At 36.4% G+C, this 23,988-nt stretch overlaps 2 protein-coding genes across 4 annotated transcripts in view; one reads left to right on the forward strand and one right to left on the reverse strand.

The window, feature by feature from the left end:
- gcnt7 (glucosaminyl (N-acetyl) transferase family member 7) lies at nt 1-23,450 on the forward strand. 3 transcript variants are annotated; one of them, XM_038305520.1, is made up of 6 exons: nt 14,301-15,124; nt 18,223-18,451; nt 18,815-19,378; nt 19,469-19,556; nt 22,095-22,190; nt 22,330-23,450. In XM_038305520.1, exons 2-6 carry the CDS (start codon nt 18,272-18,274, stop codon nt 22,563-22,565), a joined length of 1,164 nt encoding a protein of 387 aa, XP_038161448.1. In that variant the 5' UTR covers nt 14,301-15,124; nt 18,223-18,271; the 3' UTR covers nt 22,566-23,450. The 3 variants fall into 3 exon arrangements, with proteins under 3 accessions (XP_038161365.1, XP_038161448.1, XP_038161287.1); XM_038305437.1 differs by lacking the exon at nt 14,301-15,124 and adding an exon at nt 1-177 and having other exon boundaries at nt 18,815-19,556; XM_038305359.1 differs by having other exon boundaries at nt 14,304-15,124; nt 18,815-19,556.
- The window catches only part of rtf2 (replication termination factor 2), a 25,781-nt gene continuing 4,927 nt past the window's right edge, over nt 3,135-23,988 (reverse strand). The window contains exons 6-9 of the mRNA XM_038305639.1: nt 12,568-12,678; nt 12,407-12,461; nt 4,910-4,984; nt 3,135-4,376 (exon numbers count right to left, since the gene is read on the reverse strand). Coding sequence (XP_038161567.1) covers nt 4,180-4,376; nt 4,910-4,984; nt 12,407-12,461; nt 12,568-12,678 — 438 coding nt within the window. The 3' untranslated portion in view covers nt 3,135-4,179. The remainder of the gene's footprint in view (nt 4,377-4,909; nt 4,985-12,406; nt 12,462-12,567; nt 12,679-23,988) is intronic.

Here is a 23,988-nt window from a genome sequence, read left to right on the forward strand (position 1 = left end):
CTGATCATTGAAGATATTCCCAGAAAGATAACATATTAAACCAGATACAAATGGAATTATTGCGCATTAATTACCAAGAAACAGAAGAAAATGAAGTGAATTACGTAATTACGCTCAATTGACATAACAGGAACTTTGATATATAAAATTTCTCTGTTGAGAGCTGAATGTTTTCATGTAAGTTAAAGTCTTTTTTATTGTTTTCATAAAGGTGCTTCAACATGATCGGGGAAAAAAAGTTTGTATGGATGTGATAGATTGTTATACACGTGTTAATGACGACAGAGACTCTTGTTTTACTTTCCTTTTTAAGATGTTCTCTTTCTCCTCTTTACTTGCAAAATTTAAAGTAATTTAATATAAGCAATAAATATATATTAGTTTATATATTTATTGTTTTTAAAAATGACTGATGCAGTAATCATATCATGTTTTGGGGTGGTTTTTATCTCAAAACAACGGTTTACACTTTGCTTTAACGGGTTTGGGTGGAGTGTACCCTTTTACAGTGGTTTTCAAACCTCTCAACACCCACTGCCTTACATGTTTTAGGTTTTTTCCCTTCACAGACCTGGCCTAAATACAAAGGTGAGTAGCAGGCTGCTACATGGTGTCTGCTAAGGAGGGGGTGCAATAATTTTATGCCGGTGTGCTGGAGTAGAGACTCATCTAGTGGTCTCCAACCCCGGTCCTTAAGATCTACTGTCCTGCAGGTTTTAGAGGCATCCCTGCTCCAACACAGCTAAATCAAATGAATGGCTTTTTACCAAGACTTTACCAAAATTGATGGCATGCTGAAAAGCTAATTCAGTCCTTTGATTCAGCTATGTTGAAGCAGGGATACATCTAAAACCTGCAGGACAGTAGATTTTGAGGACTGGGGTAGGAGAACCCTGTTTATGAGGTCCCTGAGGGCCACTGTCCTGCAGGTTTTAGATGCATCCCTGCTCAGGTAGGACAGCTACTTTGGTGATGCCTGAACTAAACCATGAAAGACCATGGGTTCTTTAAGCACAGGCATCCCCAAAGTCGGTCCACGAGGCCTGCTGTCTTGCAGGTTTTAGACGCTTCCCTGCTTTAGTGCAGCTGATTATGATGACTGCAGTTGAGCAAAAGTCTGTTAATCAGCTTTCTATTAAAATCAGCTGTGCTGGAGCAGGGAAACCTCTAGTACCTGCAGGAAAGCGGCCCTCAAGGACCAACTTTGGGGATACCTGCTAAGCAGTAGTTTTCAAACTGAACCTAGGGTGGCAGACAGATGAACGGTCAAAAGAGTAGTGAGTTGATTGTACCCTTGGACAAGATTTGATTTTTTTTAACGTATTTGTACAAGAAGAAAAAAGGTTTAGCATTATAAGGAAAAAAAACAAAACACACAAGTCACAGATGAGTGTATTTTATTCGCTTTCTAGAATCTGCGCTCCTCAATCCACACACCTGATGCACACCTGACTTATATGAATGATTAACAGACTTCTGCAGCACTTAATGGCTGCCAATGAGGTCATACAATCATTTGAATCAGGTGTGCTGTGATAGACATCTAAAACCTGCAGGGTGGTGTTCAGGATTAAAACCTAAATGATAGAAGATAACATCTTTCAGTCCAGCTGTTTTTCATAGGTTTGGTCCTTAAAAATGTATTAGAGCAATGGTTCTCAATCCCAGTCCTCAAGTACCACTTTCCTGCAAATTTTAGGTAGTTCATTGGTGTCAAACACCTGTCTAGCATGAAGGGATGATTAAAAGGCTTCTGCAGCCCTTCATAAGAACTGGTCACAGTTTTTTAAATGGAGCTCTTTTTAAGATGGGGAAACGTACTGGTTTTTGTAGTTTGTGTGGTAATGTAGAAACAACGGAGCATGTTTTTATTAGTTGTAGAACATGTGTAAATCAAATAACATTGCTGAAAACAGAATAAGGTTTTAATGGGGAATTGAAATTTGAGAATGTGGTTGAAAAGTTGAATAGTATTGAGGGGAAGAAAATTTTTCGTAAAAAAAAAAATACTGGGTTCATTATGAGAATTTGAGGGATAGGTATTAGGACCCGATGAGATGGCAGTAGTGCAACGATAATGGATGCAAGATGCCGTTAAAAGCTAAAGAAGACCCCTTGTATAAGTGTGCCCTGAATAAGGCACTGGATTCACTTCAATTCAGTTTATCTATATAGCGCCAAATCCCAACACGTCATCTCAAGGCACTTTACAGGACCTGATTTGGATGTTTGTCTGTAGAAATTACGTTAAAATAGCTTAAAAAAGCCATATCAATTGAAAGCATGTTTACCATTGCCAATCGACACATTCCTTCAAGTAGCCCTGTTTATATTTCACAGGTTTTTTTTGCTAATGTTTGAAAAACTAGTTTATGAAATATCCATAGAATAGCTCTCAGAGGTTTACATAGAAAAAAATGAATCAAAACGTATCCATCGATGTATTAATCTCCAGCAACTGAACAAAAAATAAACGTATATTGCATGCTGGGGGGAGGATTTAAAAAAGAGGCAATTACCTAGTTGTATAGTTTTACATGACTTGAAGATGCTACAGGTTTCACTGCTTAATGAATGCTGTTATTTTATTTTTTTCAATTCTTCTGTCTGGTTGATTTTAATAATCACCAGAATTAAAATCCTTCAAGTTTGCACACAAACTTTTACTGAAGTAAACAGCTTTTTTCATCATTGTTCAAGTCGGTCAAGTTTTAAGCAATCAAAGATGTTGAAATAATGCCCTTGCCTTACATTCAACTCGGTTTAAGAAGCCGTCGTACCTTCCTTACGAGGGAAAGGCAACACTTTAAAATCACCTCATTTGCAGAGGTGGTTTTCAAAACCAGTGGCAGTCAAAATGTACATTCTCATAAATGGGTTTGCTTCTAGACCACAAGCATTGGGGTTGCACTTGGATCAACCTACTGAAGATCAGTTCCTTTTAAATTAAATGATCTGAAATTAAAAGCTTGCTGGTATATGCATGTAGATAAATATTAGAGCTTTGGTAATTTACCTGGAGCTTTATCTAGTTTTCTTAAGTTGTCCTCTAAAATAAAAATAAAAATACACTAGTATTTTTGTTTTGAAACCTAGTGAAAAACAACCAGAACTGGTAGTAAACATAATAAAGGTAACTTCTTCAGTAAGCATTTTATTTCTCAATCTGCGCAGTAACGGTACACAGAGCATGGGGAGATCATTGCAAAAACAAAAAGGAATCTTATTGAATAAAATAATATGGGGACATATGTTTCCAACATAAAGCCAGATAAATAGCAAAAGGGTAAAAAGTATATTTAATTGGGTAAAAATAAGACTGCCTTAAGAGCCGATCTCAATGTAAAACAGATATTTACTTTTTATAAATAAAAATCCTACATAAACGTTAGGAAAAAAAATCTGATAAGAAAACAGCACGAAAACAGGGTTTAATATGAATTTAACATCATGTTGACAAAGATGATACAAATTTTTTGTATTCTGTTTAGCGCACCTAGGCTTCTTTCGGCACAATGGATAATTGTAATTACTTTAAACACCTGGAAGCACTAATAATTTCAACATTTTAATTAAAATGGAAAAATGCAAAAAAGAAAAAAAGAAACCAGGGAAAATCTTATTCCATTAAATACATTTTGAGAACATGGCTTATTATTGAGCTTAGATAAAACCAGTAACTGCAGAGACCCACATGAGGTACATTCCCAAGGTAGACCTTCAGGCCATATTCCATATAACATTAATAATATAGCAGTATTTCTTATCAGGACTTTAAAACTTTATCCATTAAGAGATTCACAGAAGGAACTGCACTTTGGACTTTAGGGGGCAGCAGAACTATTACATTAGACATTATAGAAGTCAATGATTCTCAAGTTACACAACACGTGAAGATAGAGAGGTGTGGATGAGTACATGAGGGGATTGCGTTTGGACATCAGGTTACAAAACAAAGTCATGAAATGTTCAGAGAGAGGCTTACACATGTTCACAGCATGTAAACAAGGAGCTATTGGGAACTGAACAGGCAAACTGGGAATTGGTTTGCACACTGGTGACTTTATTAAAGCTCAACTAAGTAACAAGAGAGTGGTGTTTACCGAATGAAAAGATTAATATTTAATTGACCAAAATTAACAACCATAAACCCATGTTCTCTGGACTGAGCAATAGCTTCTAAAAGTGATAAGGTGTGTGTGTAACCCAGTTAGAGATCTGGTCTTTGGAGCGTTTAGCCGAGCTGTGTGTGGTGAAGAGGGATTTGAAAGCCTCAGACTTTTCCTCCATGTCTTGGATGGATCTCTTGGTGGCAGAAGTCAGGAGTAATTTAGAGCCTTTAGAGGAGCTGGAGGCACCGGAGGGTCCAGCTACACCTGGACGGGACGAGGAGAGAGGAAATAAAAGAGGAAGGAAATTAGAAATGATGGCAACAAAGATGGTTTAGTTCAGAAAAAGTATCATTATTTTTATTTTTTTTTACTTTTTTAAGACGATACAGTTATTTTTATAGGGATTCAGTGTAATTGGAATAATTTATGAACGGGGACAAAACAGGAAAACTAAGATTAACCTATATCTCAAAATAAGAAATTTACACCGAATCTGAAAAAGAAAAAAAAAACATGTTTTATTTAGTTTTACAAATATATTTTCATAAATGTATTCGGGATTTTCAAATGATAATGTAGAGACAACCTGACTTCTCTTCATGATAGCCTCTGAGGAAGTATGAGCAAACAGAGCTACTTGTACATTTTAACCCGCTGTTAACCAGCAATATAAACCTGATGTTTCAAGATGGGGATATTTTTATAGTGGTCCTCAAAGAATTGTTCTTTTCTTAATAGCAGTTTAATTTAAACAGATACTCTGTCTGCATGTCCCTCCACTAGATGTGTTTATCCACCTGATTGGCTGCTTTCATCTCCATTTTGTTGTGATTTCCTCCCAGTTACATCCACTGCTGGAGACTGGGAAGCCTCTGTGGGTAGGAAAAAAAGAATCAAAACAGAGAAACCCATTGTGTCCAACAGGAAGTGAGCACGGTTGCATCCTGTCTCTCAGCTGGAAGAGAGCAATGCCCAAAGACAAGTTTTAATGGGAGACGGCAATACAGATAATTGGTAGAAGCCCTCTGGTGAACAAAAAAAAGGGAGAACAGTTAAAATGTAAATCGTCATATAGAAAAAAGAAGAGGAAGTCTATACTTGTATGACCATTTTACAATGCCGCTTTGCTCCCGTTACACCACAATTTCTCCATTGTGGGACAATTAAAGGATTTTCTGTTATATTCTAAGATCTCCTCACATGGAGACAAAAGTATAGATTGTGTTTTGCATTGTTGAAAAGTTTCGGTTCTGCAGTAAACCAATTTTTTTTTTAACCAAGCTGTTAACAGGAACCAACAGTTGAAATGTAAATCGTAATAAAGAAAAGGGGAAAGAAAGTATTCTTCTCAACAGAGAAAGTCTAGACTTCTGTGACCATTTCACAACAATTCCGCTTTGCTCATGTTACACTGCAATTTCTCCATTGTGGGTCAATTAAAGGATTTTCTATTATATTCTAAGATCTCCACACATGGAGACAAAAGTATAGATTGCGTTTTGCACTGTTGAAAAGTTTCGGTTTTGCAGTAAACCACAGTTTTTTTTAACCAATCTGTTAATAGGAAATCACATTAAGGATCTTGCAGTGCAGAGCATGACCTGCATCACAAGAAGCCCCTACTTCAGTTTGAATGATTTACATTTATTTTCTTTTAGTAAAAAAATAAATAAATAAATAAAAACATTGAATGTAAACAGAAATTTGGTCATAAACCGTTTTGACTTTCTAAATATATAACTGTCAGGACTTTTACTTTCACCGTGTGTGAGTCATATTTTAAGTAGAAATTTCATGCCAGCAGGTCTATGCTCTTGAAAGCTAGATAAGATAAAAACAACTTCCTGAAGTTAACTGAACTTATTGAACTTAAACAAGGCGGCAGGTGGGCTGGTGGTTGGAAAATTTCCCAAACTACTCATCTTCTGCTATTCTAATGCACAAACATCTCAAATGCTGAAGGAGCAGGGCCTAAAACGGGACAATTTCCAGTGTTTGATGGTTAGAATGAAAAGGCCTTGTTGATTTTAGAGGAGAGGGCAGATTGGTTCACATTTACCCTAAGGCAAAAACAGACACTCTGACTAATTTTAACAACCAATGTAAGCAGAAGACAATGTATACAAGCCACCGCTGCAAATACCCAGGAAACTGAGACTACAAATCATAGAGGCCAAGTAAATAATTTACAAAAAATTTTTTTAAAAAAAGCACTACATTGGCAAGTCTCAATCTTAACTGCAGCTTTGACGTATTCATCATACTGAGGGTTAATATTTCAGGCTATTTTGTGGATGCATTATGGTGTTAGGGATATTTTCTAAAGATCATTTAGGCCCTTAGCATCACTAAAGCATGGCTTAAAAATCAAAACTTAGCAAAGTATTGCTGCTGCGTAATCTGATAGTTGCTCCTAGGAGGAGCAGCCATCAAATCACCTGTGACTAATAAATATGACAATAAATCATCTGTACTCTGATGACAGAAAACAGTATTCAACCAGAAAGAGAGCCACAGGAATATAACAGGAGAGCTGCATCCTGGGTTTAGAGCCAAAAACGAAAATCAGAACGGACTGAGTGACCTGTAGCTACACAACAGATACTGTTTTAGATATCTTGTTAAATCAGTGTTACTAAAGGTGGTTCCACCTGGCAAAGGTTACCCAATAAAGTTTCCAGTGAGCTTAAACAACTGGTAGCTTTATCCCAAATGTAAAATACCCTCTCATACTAGAATGTTTACTCATATTTCACTCAATGAACATAAAGTTGTTTATAATTAGGGGGGCCACATGCCGAAGGCATGGCCCACCTACTACTATTGCACATATTTATTCTGCGTATTATTATTATTATAGTTCTCCTCGCCACCCAAAACTTCGGCACCTAACTAGTCCCGCACGGTTTGGTGGATCGGGCCCAAAGTTGGCACACGCGTCGGGACCAATGGGGTGATGTGTGCTTGTATACAACTTTCTCATTAGTCCGAAGGTTTGCGAATTATTAGCGAAAACGTCGCAAAAAAATCCCATAGGAAATGAATGGGGAGAGGTAAAAAAAAGCATAAAAAACAGCGCTTCACTGTGTCGGCATACATTCACGTAGAAAAACAGTTTAAAGCTCAGTTTGTAGATAAATCCTTCGTCTATTTAAAACTGAAGACGGCATGTTGATAACTGCTACGGTTTTTGTATAATCAGACCTCAAGCGCCACAAAGTTTTAGCAAAATCCACCCTTCTAGAGTGGAGAGACTGAAAAGCTAGAGTGTGAGGCAGCCGTTTTTTTAAGACCAAAAAACATTTTAAACTCGCCCTCACGGCCACATATTTATAGCTAGAGTCACCATTTTTGGTCAGTTTGTAGACTGAAATCTCTGGACCCACACAATGTCTTCGGAATTACGGTAGGATTAAAACTTTTCCTTAAAAACCCTCCAGACCGACCTAAAGTCGATGAAAATCAGAGCATTTTTCCATTGGTTTTGGAGCAGCAGAGGGGAGAAAAACGATTGACAGTATGTGTTTTCAACTCGTCATAAATATTGTTCTGAAAGACACACATACACCAAAGTTGGCATAGTTGGAGTGAAAGGATGGCTGACGCTCACGGTGAAAGAATTTTTTGAATAACTCATACGGTTTTTGCTCAGCAGTCGTTTGTTCGGAGGACATTTTAAGCACCAGAAAGCTGGGTGACAGTGTCCTGCTGCAGCTAGCTCAATTAGAAGCTCAGGTGTGAGGAAACGTTTTTTTTTTCCTTCTCTTCCCATTCAGGTTGTAGATGACCTACAGCCATGAAAGTTACTCTAATTGAAGTAAAGATATAGCTGTAGCTTAGATAAAAATAATTTTTCAGATATCATTTATGGTTTTTACTCAGCAGTCATTTGTTCGGAGGGGGGCTTTAGCAGCTTAAAGGTGAGTGAGAGTGTGTTGCTGCAGCTAGCTCAGTTAGAAGCTAAGGACTGAGGACCCGTTTTTCTTATTCTTTCTCTTCCCATTCAGGTTGTAGATGACCTACAGCCATGAAAGTTACTCCAATTGAAGACAAGATATAGCTTTATCTTAGATAAAAATAATTTTTCAGATACCTTTTACGGTTTTTACTCAGCAGTCGTTTGTTCGGAGGGGTGCTATAGCAGCTTAAAGGTGAGTGAGAGTGTGATGCTGCAGTTTAAACAAAGGGAGGAGCTGGTGGGCTCAGCCATTTTGTTTGTGCTTCGTTTTGGGTTGTGAAAGACCTACAGACATGAAAGTTACTCCAGTCTGAGACAAAGGATAGATGTTGCTTTCACTGAAAGAATTTTTCAAATACCTTTTACGGTTTTTGCTCAGCAGTCGTTTGTTCGGAGCTGTTCCTCCCATTCAAAAAAGCCTGAGAGCTAAGGAACGATAGTGCTGCGCTTTTCTCTCTGTCACTGACAGGCTCGTTAAGCGTTGTCAAGGTAACCGAGCTTCAAAGAGATTTTACCTCTGCTGTTTTAAACAGCACATATTAATCTAATGGAGGGTGAAAGCACTGATTTAACACTGGGAAATGGATACTATATGACTGCTGTCCATGACACTTCCCTTGCCACTCAACACTGATAGACTTTCAAAATAAGACTCCAGGGACCCTACAAAATAAAAGCCTCTATATTTTTTACATATATTTATTGCCCTATATGGCTCAACATTATGACCCAAACTCAACCCCATTTTAGAGAATAGACTCTAGGAGACTGTTTAAAACACACCCTATGGCAAATTTCAAAATAAAAGCCTCCCATTTCATCTTCATCTACTGCCCTAATAACATGGAAAAAAGAGTGATTTAACGATTGGAAAGTCATCAACTATCATTGCTGGGTCTGAACATTTTCTCTAAACACAACTCTGTTGGACTTTCAAAATAAGACTCCAGGGACCCTACAAAATAAAAGCCTCTAGATTATACTAATGCAGTAATTGATGCAAATGGCTCAACATTATGACCCAAACATTTCCAGGTTGTTTTTATTAGACTCTAGTGGCCTTTTCAAAACACACCCCAGAGCAAATTTCACAATAAAAGTCTCCCATTTACTCTGTAATACAGCAGCTATTCACCTAATAACATGGAAAACCAGTGATTTAACATTTGGAAATGGATTCTATATCACTGCTGGGCATGATCCATCTTTTGATGCACATCCATGATACTTTCAAAATAAGACTCCAGGGACTCTACGGAATAAAAGCCTCTTCCTTATACACACTCATACATTCTGGCATATTGCTCATAGCCATTTGTAATTTCATCACTGCAATGGCTCTGAGCATGCGGGCGGAGCCCGCCATTGGTGATTTCATCACTGCAATGGCTCTTAGAAGGTGGGCGGAGCCCGCCAATGGTGATTTCATCACTGCAATGGCTCTTAGCAGGCGGGCGGAGCCCGCCATTGGTGATTTTTTCATAGCTTCAAGGGCTCCTAGCAGGTGGGCGGAGCCTGCCAACTGCGCTTTACCCACTGCGGTTCAATATGGACAACCCATATTACCCTTGTGCAGCATATGCTGTGCACGTCTATTTCCCAGATTTCAGCACAAGAGGCACACAGCTCTCTTTGCCCATGACCTAGCCCTCTTTCCTTCCCTCAGCAGCCCTCAAAAGCAGTTGGTCTGGGGAGCCCCAATGTCACTTGCCAGGGCCGTATTGGCCCAGTTACCCAGACGGGCAGTAGGTGGCCCCCCTCTAAATTTCTTTAGAAATTTTCTAGTATGTGACTGCTGTTGGCTTTATAATGGATATGGAGAGTGCTGATGTTCATCCAATGTAATTTCTAAGCTCCACGGCACCAAAATGGCTTCTTATTAAATCATAACCCGCAGTGTTGTACCTCAGCCCTGCACAAAGTGAACACAGACACAAATGATGCATCGGAAATAGAAAAGATAATGTCCGCGTTCATGTATGCAGATTCAGAAAATCAGAATTCAGAGAAAAGGCTGATTATCTTAAAATCTACAGATAGTGGAAGTGCTTATGTGGTTTTCAAAATGCTCTGCTAATCAGATGTCTGCCAGAATATTCAGTGACTGATCTTAAAACTGCATATAAAAAACTGCATTACTGAAAAATAATTTAAATTGGTAAACAAAAAACAGTAGTTACTTCTGTTTGATTAGAAATGGATTTTTCATAGATTTATCATCAAATTGTGCAAAAAGAGAACAACTTTAATAAGAACATAATGTTAAAGTTCGGAAAGATATTAATAGAAAAGGAATTAGTCTTATTTACCAAAACGTATGCGAGACTAAACTTCAATCAAGCTGGTCATGTTATTATCAAATGCATCTTTTTGTGGACAATAATACTTTGCCATCGATGCGATAAGCGATGCAGCTGCCAGCCAACAAAACTATAAAGCTCCTTTAGAACCATAACTCTTCATTTATTGGGCTGTCGAAAAAACTTTATGGATTCCTAAAAGCCTCTCAAAATCATAATAGAAGTCATTAAATCATGTGGCCTCCATTATAAGCCAATAATAGAAAGACAAAAGTCTGCAGGATTTTTTATACTATTTGTGTAAACAGACTTAAAAAAAATTCCCCAGAAGTCTCCAGATTAAAATCCCCTTTTAGAACCAAAGGTGAGAGTAGATTCATAGAATAAAAGAAAAAAAAACACAGCATGTAAACAACAAAATAAATATTAAAAACATGCAGAGAAACTAAGAAAGTGAAAACCAAATGAATGAAAACAGTTTGTAAACATTGGCATGAAATCAACAATATGTGGAAGAAGACAAGCTGGACAAATAATAAATGGCATGAGCCTTAGGAACATAAAATGTGGAAAAACAGCCCCACCTTAGAAGGAAAAACTTTAGGTGAAACAATAGTAAAGTGGGTGTAGCAGGATACCAATCATTCAACAGTTACACATTTTGCTTTTTTTTTTAATGACTTGTTTTTATCCTCACCCACATTAGAATGAAAATGATAAACTTACTGTCATATACATCCTGAGTTATAAAACCAGAAATAAATAACATCTGTTTTGTACAGTTTTCAACTTCTAAAATCATAATGTGAAGTTAGAAACTCTGCTCTATAATGATGAAGAAATAGCTGGTTAGTTATACTCAAGTAATTGTCTATTATGAATGAATGTGATTGTAATTTGTTTCCAGTACATATTCAGGGTCTTTTTTTGATCAGAGACACGCTTTTGATCTTAGAGGGTATAAAATATTCAGAAAAACAAAAGCAAGAATAAATGTAAAACAACATATTTATTTCTTTTGGTGTTGATTTAATGAACAAACTAGATCAGGAGCTAAAAGACTGCACAATATTAATAAGGCTTGAAAACATATTTAAGAATAATGTGGTTAAACATTATGAAAAATGTGAATGTAATTAATAGCAGTAAGATATTGGCTGTACTATCTTTTTTTCAAAATGCTTCTGCAGAATAATTATTTTTTTTAAAGGATATTTTGGTATGTATTATAAAATGTAGTCATCTTTTTTCTAGTCCAATCTAACTTGGTTTTGGACGGAGGGCTTTATAAGCTTATTGTTTCTGCCAATAAACCCTTTTCAGACTGTTTTTTTTTTTTTTTTTTGTTACAAGGACCTTTACTGTCATTCATTGTATACTTCAGTGTGTGTCCGAAATAAAGATGAGAAATGAGACACAGGAAGGAGCTTTCTTTTATAAATTGTTTTGTACACACTTCCTACTGAATGATTTACTGGAAAATTAGGAAACAATGCATGTTCTAAGGGACATATCAAGTTATTAGCTGAAAAAATAAATGAGAATCAAAACATTTTGTGAGCACTGGCAAAACTACGGTTCTAGTTATTGGTGCTGGAGCTACTGCATTAACTAGAGCAGTGTTTCTGAACCCGGGCTTCGGGACACACCTCCTGAGTTTTACATGTTTCCCTGCTCTAATACACCACATTTAAATAAAACAGGTAATGAACCGATTCATGTCAACCTAATAGGGAACCTTTATGGCACTTAAATCCTTAAGATATAGACTGTTTAGGATCAGAGTTGGGAAAAACTAGATAAAAAAAAATATATATATATTATATTAAGTCATGTTGGGTGATTGCAATAAGCTATAAAATCCATTTGCTCAAAAAAAAAAAAAAAAAAGACATTGGTTAGGTGGTAGAAAGCACACAGCATTCAAAGCATTATCCAAATCAGGCAGAATACTTTATGGCATTTTCCTCAGCTGTAATGTTTTGCTTAGACAAATTATTCGTCAATGTGACGTCCCACTTGGGTTTTAGACAAACCTTTGGATTCTGTTGGGGTCGACACAGTTTCCACCGCCTTGGACTTCTTTGATTTCTGAAAAAAAAAAAAGATGTGTTTTGATTACAAAAATATAAATCAAATTGCCTTTTGTGATCATGAAACGTCAATGTATTTTCATAAATCTGCAAAATAGATTTACCTTGGGTTTTGCTTTTGCTCGCCTCTCCTCCATCTTCTCCCTCAGCTTCTGAACCTCCTCCTTTGTGCCATTAAGGACAACAATGTCTTCATCTTTAAAAGGATCCCCACACTGAAATTCACAGACAGAATTTAAAGAAAAATAAAATAGAAAAGGTAGATCGGGAAGTGATAGAAAATCCCTTCCCAATCCAATAGTAATGTACCCATTTAAAGTACAAATAATAAATATAAGGCTATGAAAAAAATCCTAGCAATTTTCATAAAGGGTGTTCTTAGCTGTACTTCAGAGCACTTACCTTGGCCTTCTGGTATACCACTGGCCCCATTTAGTTAAGTTTCATTTTTGCTTTAAAATGTATTTAGAATTAGTTAACCTAGTAAAAATAAATTGCATGTTTTTAACATCTCTAGAGTTTTGAGTGTTACATAACTTTTATCATGGATTTTTCCATCTTTGTTTTATATTTGTCTCAATATGAAATAATGAAATATGAAATGTGTTGTTCTGTACATTTAATTCTGCATTTAAATTATTTTAGATCCTTAATAAATAGGTTATATACAGGTTATAACTGAACTGAGAGTAGATGTAACTTCTTTTAACCATCTGGTTTTTATATGGCTCTTTACTTTGCACTGATCTGATAAAATTCTTGACTAATACATATCTGAACCACACTTAAACTTGTACACTTAATGATTTATCTTTGGGAATAATTGAGTGTGGAAGGTGTTCTTGAAGCTTAGCTTCCTCCAAAAACTCATTATCAGCTGTAAGTTGAGACTCCAGCTGGGCTGCACCAACACTACAATATTGTATTACTTTTAGTCAGAGAAATCAAAGAACATCAAACCTAAATCAGTCAATGGTATCAATACCTTTAGGATTTACCCTACATACTGTCAGGGTTTGGTTGGGGTTTTGAGGACCCATAAGCAGAGATGAGGACACAGAGTTGAGCTCTTGTAGATTTATTCAAATAACTGACTTTTTGTGTATTAATGTTTTCTTTTTTCAGACAAACTTCATAAGGGCACATTTGATTTGTGTGTTGGTTAAAGAGGCATTTCTCTGGCAGGGTTAAATACGTTTTGGAAGCACCTAGAACAAGCATATGTGGTCCCACTTTGTCTTGCAAAGTAATTGTTTGTTTAGCTTGAATAATGGAAATCTGTACTATAGTTTGTCAGTGGAAGTGATTGGCTAGAAGAGGAAAATAGTAAAATATGTGAGGCTATTCACTTGTTTGAAAGACACATTTGGTTTCCCCAATGAGACGCTAGAGCAGAAGTAGAAAAAAAATAAATTAGCTGTTGATGTTCCATAAAATCTAATAAATTATTAAAACACTGCACAACCTCTGCATAGCATAAAGATGAACTAGAAAAAACCTCAGTTAGAAAGATGCTGAGTTTTGCTGCCATAAAAAACTGCCTGCAAAGGTGATTTCAGCTTAAACTGGGATCAAATACACTTTTAGAATATTTTCTCATGTTTACATTTTTTTAACAGCAACACGTGAGATTCAAAAGTATATAACTTTGTTTTCAAGCATTAAGTATCTATAAAAAACAATTTTTGTACAATAAAAATAGCACAAGTAAAACAACTCCCTTGTAATTAAAGGGAAATCCCACCCAAAGTTAAATATTAAAACGGGAACCAGGAACGGATCTACTGTGCGTCCATACCCCAGTGTGGGTGTGGACTCTGGCCATGTGCTCTTTTCAACACAAGAGGGATAATCTCAGAAGCTGACCAAGCAGCAAACAACCTCTGTGTGCGTTGCTTTGAAGTTAACTCTCCGGCTGCCTTTACCACAAAAGGCACAGAAAGCCAGCGAGCCAAGTACGTCAGCATCAGATAAACAAATGGGTCAAGTAGGAACCTGTCAGAGATGATCATCCGCAGGACAAAAAGGGGGGAAACGATTTACCAGAAAGGGAACTGTGTGGATGATAATGTACAGGAACCTCTAACGGAAAAGAAGCTGGATTTTCAAAAGACACAAAGAGCAAAAGATGAAGGGGAACATTTGAAAAGCGGTTTTAGGTAAAACTGTTGAAAAACGAAAGGAGGGAAAGACGAAAACAGCAAGTACAAGTGAGTAGGAAACTGTATGTGGGAGGAGTGTGGAAAAAAAAAAACCCTGAAGGAGAGTCTATGGTGTGTGAGCCTGTTCCTGTGCGTCACGCATGTAATTTTGTGTCCCTGCTGGTAACCAGGCAGGGATGAACCTCGTCTCGCGGGGATACAAGGAGGAGCCATCTAATGAGTACAGCTAGAGAATAACACACTGCTGACTCTACCAGGGACCGGAGCTCGGAGGACTCAGTCCCTCCACCAGAACACAACAAAGCCATCTTTACAACCAAATATAGCTCTGAAGTGCTGCTGTACTTGTTAATGGAGCGAGTGGAGTGGACCTATGTGTAGATCCTAGTCAGGAAGCTATGAGGAGCATTAAAGCCTTGGAGTATCAGAAATTTGCTTGTATGTAAATCTTTATTTCTTCAGAAACAACAGATATCGCTGCCAGAACTACCAGCTGAAGGTAAATTACCCTGTTTTTGCATGTGACTTTACATACATGTGATTTTAAAGTGTTTGATCGACAGAATGGAAATTATTGAGGTAGAAGCATGGGGGATGTAGTAGGACTATACATTTGTAACAGAACTAGAAGTAAAGACTTAAATGTCCCTTAAAGATTTCGGCTGTTTTCGTATTTCTATGATATTTACATTTTTTAGAAGATTAAATTTAACTGTTCACCAAAATGTACTTTTTAAATGATTATTAAGGCTTAAAATATGTCCAAACGGACAGTGTGTGTGCGTATTTGTGGGTGGGAGTGTTGGAGAGCTAATAGCACCTGCTGTCAAGTCTTATATAAATGGTGACTAGTCACTCACGAGCCTGTTTTTTTATCTTGTCAAATTGGGAAGGTTTCAATGATCAACTGTCTCATGGCACAGAATCATTGTTGTTCTTAAGCTCGACTAGGAAACTCTTATAAAGAAAAAACATTCATGCCTTTTACAGGTGGACATGGAGTGCCCTGGATCACTGTACCGCTGCATAACCAAAGTCCACACAGTCTTTAGTCATTAACTGACAGATGGACAATGTCCCTCAGGATTTAAAAACCAGGGCTTACTTGGCATGGATAATCTTTGTTTTAAAATAAATATTATCTTACGATTAGGTTTATTACTATGGTAATCTTTGTTGGATACAAAACCATATTCTATGAGTGAAAACCTTAAATATTTGTGGTTATACACTTATACTAAATACTAACCTGCAGTTACAGATATATTCCACCCTGAATAATATTGTGTAATCACCATAGGTTTTGACTCTGACACACATGAATATCTAAAGGATAACCACTGCTCTTGAGGCTTTTTCTAGTTTACTTTGGTTGTTTGTTGTTTTCTTCTCAGTTTTGTGTTCTTTCGTCTCATAAAGGTATGGAAGCAGACTTCTAGGAGTTGCTGTATATCTTTTGTGTTGTCTATTGTTGCTGTTTTCTTTTATTGTCTCTCTTTTAATGCACTCTTTCCTGTCTCTCTCTCTCTCCTCTTAATTTTTAACCCCTCTTTCTTTCTCACCTCCATTTCCGTCTGTGTCCGTTGTGTACAATTTAAACCCTAAATAATCTTCAATAAAGTAAAATATACAAGTATCAAGCAGAACCTTATGGCAACAGTCATAATGGTCTGCTTGTGAAAGCAAAGCTGTTGGGCTACCAGCTAGCTCTGGGAAATCGATTCCCAAAGCTACATTGGCAAAACAGGAAACAAAAAAAACAAGAAAAAAGAAATCCTTAAGTGTGATAAAAAGGGGAAAACAAGAAATCTGTCTGGAGGCAAATATTTTATTTCACAGCACTGTACCTACTCTGTGAGCAAGAAAAAGCTACCAGGCATTTCTTTAACAAATAGCTGCTTTTTCATATAGCAGTTTCACAGAAGAACAGGGCCATTAGGGAGAAATACTTCACTAGAAGACTATAAATGTACATATTTCCTCAGCACAAGCCTCCCCCCCTTACCAGGGGAATAGTGTCTCTTTTGTGCTGCATGGGAGTCACCAAAGCAGGCTTATTGATGTTAGATCAAGAATAACCTTCACAGACTTCAAATCTCTTTAGTTCTTCATCTAAAGAGATTTTACACTATTTTTAAAATCAAACTTGTGAAGCGAACTGCTTTGTCAAACAGCTGAGTATCCGCATTTAGCTATTTCCCTATTTCTGAGACAAAACTATTTTTACTCAGTGTTTTTTTAAACGTGTCAGTGAAGAGACATAATTCCCATGATATATTGCATTAAACAATAATAGCAAAATTTTATAAAATGATATGTCTGTCACATGTAACAGCTTACAAGCTAAAGATTGTGTGAGACGATCATTGTGGCAATGGTTGAGTGATTCAGCTCCAAAGGAAATCATGAGGTTGTGTGAGATTGTGTGAGATAATCAGTGTAGCAATAGTTTAGTGATTTCACAACAGTTGGCCAAAGCCTCTACATACATTTCTCCAAAATTATATATAAAATAGTCTTAAAATATTACCAACACAGACTTCAGATAAAAACTGACGTTTTTTTATTCTTTTCTTGTTTTTCAAATCCATTAAATCTTTTTCCAGCATCTGAAATTTTGTTCAACCTTCCAGATGAGCAAAACTGGTAGAGGAGTATAGGAGTAACAGACATTTACAAATACAGTTCTGAATGTTTTGCACAAATATTATGTAAGATTGTGGTTATTTTATCCTTTTAGCAAACAAAATGCATTTGCTTACCAATTTAAAAAGGTTGAAAAAAATCTAGTGTAAGATACGGTAAAATTAACATTATGTATCAATGTTTGAACAATAGTTAAACAAAGATACATACATGAAGCAAGTTATCTTTAATGGATGAGGCTTAGTGAGTAGAGAAGTTATTTTGTAATCAGGTGAATATAAATGTCCACTGCACACGTTGATGCATCCTTGACCAAGTTACTGAACCTGTTGCATATCAATGTATGAATGTGTGTTTGGTAGTACTGTTGGATAAATATGGATTTAGGGCAAAGCAATTCGAGTGGATAGGATGTCTAGGAAAGCCCCATTTAATTTATTTATTTCATGATAAATAAAATAAGCCAAATCTTATGCACCACATGCACCAATTAACTGGCTGGAGATTTTCTATAAGAAAATAGCTATTTTTATATAATTATTGCACGTTCTTTATGGTTTAAGCTTCTTCTGCCCTCCAAGCAGGAGATCTTGTGGTTAAGAAGGCTTAAAGTTGCTTCTTCACGTCATCATTTTTACTTTCCTTTACATGCAAGCACATGTTTGATTGATTTAAACCTTTTGTATTTGTTTTAACTTAGATTATAGGGGAAAAAATGTAACCTACTCCTGTAATAAAATAGAACACAGGGCTATAACATCCTGAAAGAAGGACAAGTTAATAAAAAGTGAATGTTATATATATATATATTATCTAGAGCTTATACTTTGTACCACAACTACCTACAAGTGGTTTCATCAATTAGATATAACCTACATGCTTAACCTCTTTTGATATCCCTCAAGGATTTGAGATCCATCTGGAAATAACCAATCTGGGTTTCTTTTACAGGAGCTTAAACTGTGGCGGTGCTGAAGTACAACAGTGAAACAAGGCTATTATGCGCCAGCTTGACGGCAGAAAATGTAGCTTCCTGTTTTGCCTGGGGATTGTGGTGTGTTCAATCATTTATGGGCTGATTAGAACTAAGCCCGTGGAAAAGCCTTCAAGCTCCAGACCTTTCCCCATTGAATGTAAACCTGTCCTCTCTGACATTGAGGAAGGAAACAAAAACTGCCAGGTAAGTGTTTCTTTAACTGATAAAAGTGCACAACTGCTTTTAGATAAAATGTTATTTTTTTCCAGCAACCCTTCAGATCTTACAGCTATTGACATTTTAGCAGCTCTTTCCTACTTTGTTTACATCCAGTAGGCATTAAAATGCAGATAGTAAGATAAAGGCAATCAGACAATTAAATGATAAAGAAATGGAAATTAAATAAATAAAGAGTGAATACTGATCCACAGCAAGACAGACAGGTCAACATGTGAATCTGGGTGCACAATGTAAACAACTAGAATGCTTTAAAGATAAAACCTCCCCTCTTAGGAAGTACCCCTTCTCTAAGGCAGCGGCACTGATAAGCATTTTCTCTTTCCACAGATTGAGAATTATCTTCGCAGTGGTGGCCTGCTATGTTCAAACTTGACTACGGAACTACACTTTATCAACGCAACTCTAAGTCGTGAAGAAGAAAACTATCCGTTAGCTTTCATTATCACAATCCACAAAGAGCTAGAGGTTTTTGTCCGCATGCTTAGAGCTATTTACATGCCACAAAATGTCTACTGCATACACGTGGATGCCAAAGCCCCAATGGAGTACCAGGAAGCCGTAGAAAAACTCGCCAGCTGCTTTGATAACGTGTTCCTTTCCAGTCGCAGAGAAAAAGTGACATATGCTGGATTTTCACGTTTGCAAGCGGATTTGAATTGCATGAAGGATCTCTCTACGTCTCCAATACCCTGGAGGAAAGTCATTAATTTGTGTGGACAGGATTTCCCAGTCATGAGTAATCTGGAACTAGTGCAGTACATGCAGAGCAAAGAATGGAGGGACAAGAACATGACGCCCGGGGTCAAACAGCCAGCCACCATGAGGCACAGAACGCGGTTCCAACACTGGGAGATTGTGGGGTCATATGTTGTCCCAAGGGTGCCAAGACATGTAAAAGCTCCGCCTCCTCACAAACTGCAAATTTATTTTGGCACAGCATACTATGCTCTCACAAGGGATTTTGTGGACTTTGTTTTGAAGGACCAAATTGCCAGGGACTTTCTTGAGTGGTCCAAAGACACATTCAGTCCGGACGAGCACTACTGGGTGACACTCAACCACATAAAAGGTAAACTGCTTGTTGAACTCTGAATTGTCAAATCAGAAAGGCCAAACTGGTATAAGAAATATGTCAGAGGAGAAATTATACGTATAGCTCATTCAACAAGTGGAGAACACTTAAACCTGCCCTTAAGGTCTTTGATTACTTTTATGTTCACACAATCTCAGTGATGCTTATTTATCAAACTTGGGTTTTTATCTTTACATTTTTAAAATACAAAATCTCGTTTTGACATTGCAGAGAGGCAATCCCCCAAAGTAATGTTTCCTGGAAATGAAATACTCCAGCGTCAATTATCAGATAATACAGCATCCCATACGAGAGAGGTTTAGCCATTAGTGTAAAACACTGCAAACAATTGTGGAGACAAGGGCATAAAATGGACTCTAAACAGACAGATATTGATTATGAAGTAGGACCATGTTAAAAACAAGCCCTTTGAAAAGAAAGGCTGCACACAACAGTTTTAATGTGATGTAACAGCACATAGCTAGAAATCTAACATCACATGGTTATTGACCTGCATAATTATTGCAGCTCTAAGCAAATGTTGGAGGGTAAACAGTAACATAAAAAGTAAGTATTGTATTTACTTAAGAGGACACAGTGCACCACTCTGGGTTAAACAAAGAGAACTGATCAAATAAGCGTTATATATTTGGATTTCAAGTTTTGACAAAATTCAGAAACCTTAGAAAAACTAGTCTTGGGAGTGTCTCTAAGCTGAGTTTGACGGGAGGACAGATTGGTTTTACCGTTAACTGATCCAAAAGAGGAACAATCTTGAAGCATTTTTGACAGCCAGATGTAACTTAGATGTATGCTAACGCAAAAAACACATTTTGAGAAAAAAAGCAAGAGCAAAGACTGAGATATTCAACTGAGCTGTAATTTCTGTATAATTAAGAATTTGGATTTACGTTTTGTTAAAAAACTAGTTTCAGTAGATATTTGAAAAAAATTTTTACTTTTAACCTTATAAACATTTAAGTTTAAATTATAAAGGAAAACATTCAAAATTCACATTGATTAATTGACATCAAGGCAACAAGGAAAAAAGGCCAAATAACCTTGTTCAGTTTCACAAAAATGTTTTTAAAAGTCAACTTCTTGATAAGGCAGTTTATAACTATAATATAACACACCTGATGTAATTCAATTGATCTGAAGCCAAGTGCAATCGCTGCATCAAGAATAACCCAGATAAGTTGAATTGCATTAGGTTACATAATGCTGCATATAAATCTTCAAATAATTTACTGGTTAATATATCCTATGGCTTCATATGTATTAGCTGTTACACATTAACAAATGCAAATTGACTAATAAAATGCTGAAAAATGTGGGTGCAGCACAAGTCAAGTCATAAAAATGTATATGCTCTCACATAAAGGAAACATCCCCAAGAAGATTTCTTTTAAGAATCCAAGTCCCTTTAAGAGTAAAGTTTTTTTTCCTTCTGTCGTTCGTCTATCATTAATTTGTGAACCAAATTGAAGATGGTTTTTTACTATTTTTCTCCAGCTTGGAGCAACTATATATGCAAAGATATTTTACTGATAATTACACTAACTTAAAAGATAACCCCCTGTCACGACTGACAAGCACTGTTAACAAAATATCAGCATAAATATAAATGTGAAACAGTGAAACAGACACTGGAGTGGCATGAAGGTAACATAATAGAATTAAACAGAAAAAAAAAATCGATCTTTATCTAATTATATGTAAAAAACAAAAAACAAAGATACAATTATTGATAAAAAATATGAAAAACACAAAAGTTGAACTGGAAACTTAATGTTTAGACATGACAGTCAAAAGCCACTTAAATATGTTTTTAACCTCAATCTACAGCAACTGAGGGTTTCAACACTTTAGCAATTTATTTTAGATTTGTGGAGCATAAAAACTAAATGCTGCTTCTTCTTGTTTGATTCTGGGAACACCAAGTAGATTAGAGCCAGAAGACCAAATCGGTCTGGAAGGTTGATCTACTAACAGCAAGTCTGTAATATATTTTGGATCTAAACCATTCAGTGATTTTAAAGTATTTTTAAGTTTATTCTTTGAGAGAATATAAGCTAGGGGGAGGACTTTAACAGTGGGGTGATGTGTTCCACTTTCATGTTTTTGGTGAGGATACAGGCAGCAGCTTTTTGAATCAGCTGCAGTTGTCTGTGATTTTTTTTGTTTTTAATGCAGACCTGTAAAGCCACAGTTCCAGTAATCAACTCTACTTATGATGAACACATGGAATTAGTTTTTCTAGGTCCTGCTGAGACCTTAGTCATTTAATCCTGACTTTATGTGCCTTTGAAATTTCAGGTCTGAGTCCATAACTACACCCAGATTTAGAACCCAGTCTGTGATTTCTAGCTGCATTGATTGTAGCTGTGTGCTAATTTCTAATGTGATTTTTGATTTGCATAAAATAAAAGCCATGATAGGAATGTTGATATTTACTTAGATGTGTAAACACAATACTAATTGTTTAAAAACAAACGATAATATTAACCATTCATGTTATCTGACTGCGTAAAGAAGCTCCAGGTAGTCGGATTAATGGAGGCTGGGAAGGATCCATCCGGGCAATCAAGTGGAGGGACCAAGAAGGGAAGAGTCATGATGGCTGCAAAGGTATTTCACGGTCAGGTTACATTGGTTAATCATTGGGTTTAGGCATTGACCCACAGCCTAGGTTGTAAGAGTTTCGCTAAGCTATGTAATCAGGAAAGAACTGTTCAGAATGTTTGAAATTTCTTTTTGTCTTTTAAAGGGCATTATGTACGGGACATCTGTGTCTATGGTACGGAAGACCTTCAGTGGATCATTGAGAAGAATGGCATGTTCGCCAACAAGTTCGAGAGTAATACATTTCCAGAAGCCCTTCATTGTCTGGAACATTGGCACAGGAACAAGGTTCTGAAGCAAGCGACTGTTCCCATAGATCCATCATGGCAGCTAAACTCAGAGATCCACTCCAGAACCTCACCTCTAAACAAGCTGTGTTAAAAAAAAAAATTGTTGCTGATAGATCTAACTAAGAGGGCTGTTTACGTTGAAACTTAAATCCAGAGAGGGAGCATAATTGCACAATTAAATCTAGTTTGAAATTAGTTTTACAATGCATGTATGGCTTGAAAAGGGATATTTTAATATATTTATTTATTTTTTGAATGTTAAATATTCTGTAGGATGTAAAAAAAATAAAGACATTTTGTAAAACCTTTCTACTGTTAGAATAAATTGTGTTCTGGATTATTTTCAAGGATCATGATAACATTTGCTTTTGATGAGATACAGTATGTATTGGAAGAAATGTACAAGCCAAACAGCTACAGGTCTTACTGCCACAGGCCATGAACAAGTTGTGGCCTGTGGGTGATTTAAAGAAATTTCACATGAGTTTATTAAAAATAAAGAAAATAGTATCTTAAAATTACAAAAGATACACACTAAGTTTTAAGTTTCAGGGAAACTGCATGCAGGTTCATCTGTTCCTTTACTACCCCCTAGTGGCCAGATATGCAGATATTACATTTTTTAATTTTCTTAACACTGAGATCAACAAGTATTGTTGTCATGTACCTGGTACAACGAAAATATCATTGGAATATCTTTGACGGAAAAGTACTTCTGTGTTAGTAATCAGCCTTTCATAATATTTCTGTATACGCGTCAACTTTGCTATATCCGTAATTAGCTGTGTACTGTAGCTGTTAAATTCTTTCTTGTGACTTTGTTACAGACATAAGTATAACTGCCACATATTTAAGCTAGAGGACAGGAGGTTCATGCATTTTCATTCAATTGCTGTTTATTTTAAATGACAAAACATGTTCACTCCAGTTGGTTTTTCATGTTTACAAAAAAGATTAAACCAATTTGAACACTTGAGGTCTTTGTGTTTGTTATACGTCTAAAACAGGTAGGCGAAACTGTGTGAGGAAAATAAAATAAAAGGATGAAGTGCATTACTTTTATATAATGTCACAGTTTACTTCTAAAATATCATTTTCTTACATGACAGATTTCAAGTTAAATTACTTTGTCATTGATATTAGGGAAAACATATTTAAAGTCAGATCAATAAAACTTGGTAAAGATTTTGCAAGTCAGATGTCAAAATAATATTTTTGTTAAAAAGAAGGCATGATGTGCCATTTTTAATATAACTTTACATGAGAATTTACTAGGTAAAATATCCAGTTTCTTTGAATGATATTTGGGTTTTATATTTCGACCTGTGATTAAATACAGTAACTTGATCACATTGGAAAGGTCATTCTAACAGGTGTTGCACTCGGATTTAGTTCAATAATTTAAAATCTGGGACTTATTCCATCAATTTTGTTCGGGTAAAGGAGGGACATTAAGCAGAACCTTTTCAGCTGTTTGAAACAAGCAAAACCAAACGCTCACCTACCGAACTTTG

The sequence above is a fragment of the Cyprinodon tularosa genome, unplaced genomic scaffold, assembly GCF_016077235.1.
Source record: "Cyprinodon tularosa strain WSP-4 unplaced genomic scaffold, ASM1607723v1 ctg10, whole genome shotgun sequence".
NCBI lineage: Eukaryota > Metazoa > Chordata > Actinopteri > Cyprinodontiformes > Cyprinodontidae > Cyprinodon > Cyprinodon tularosa.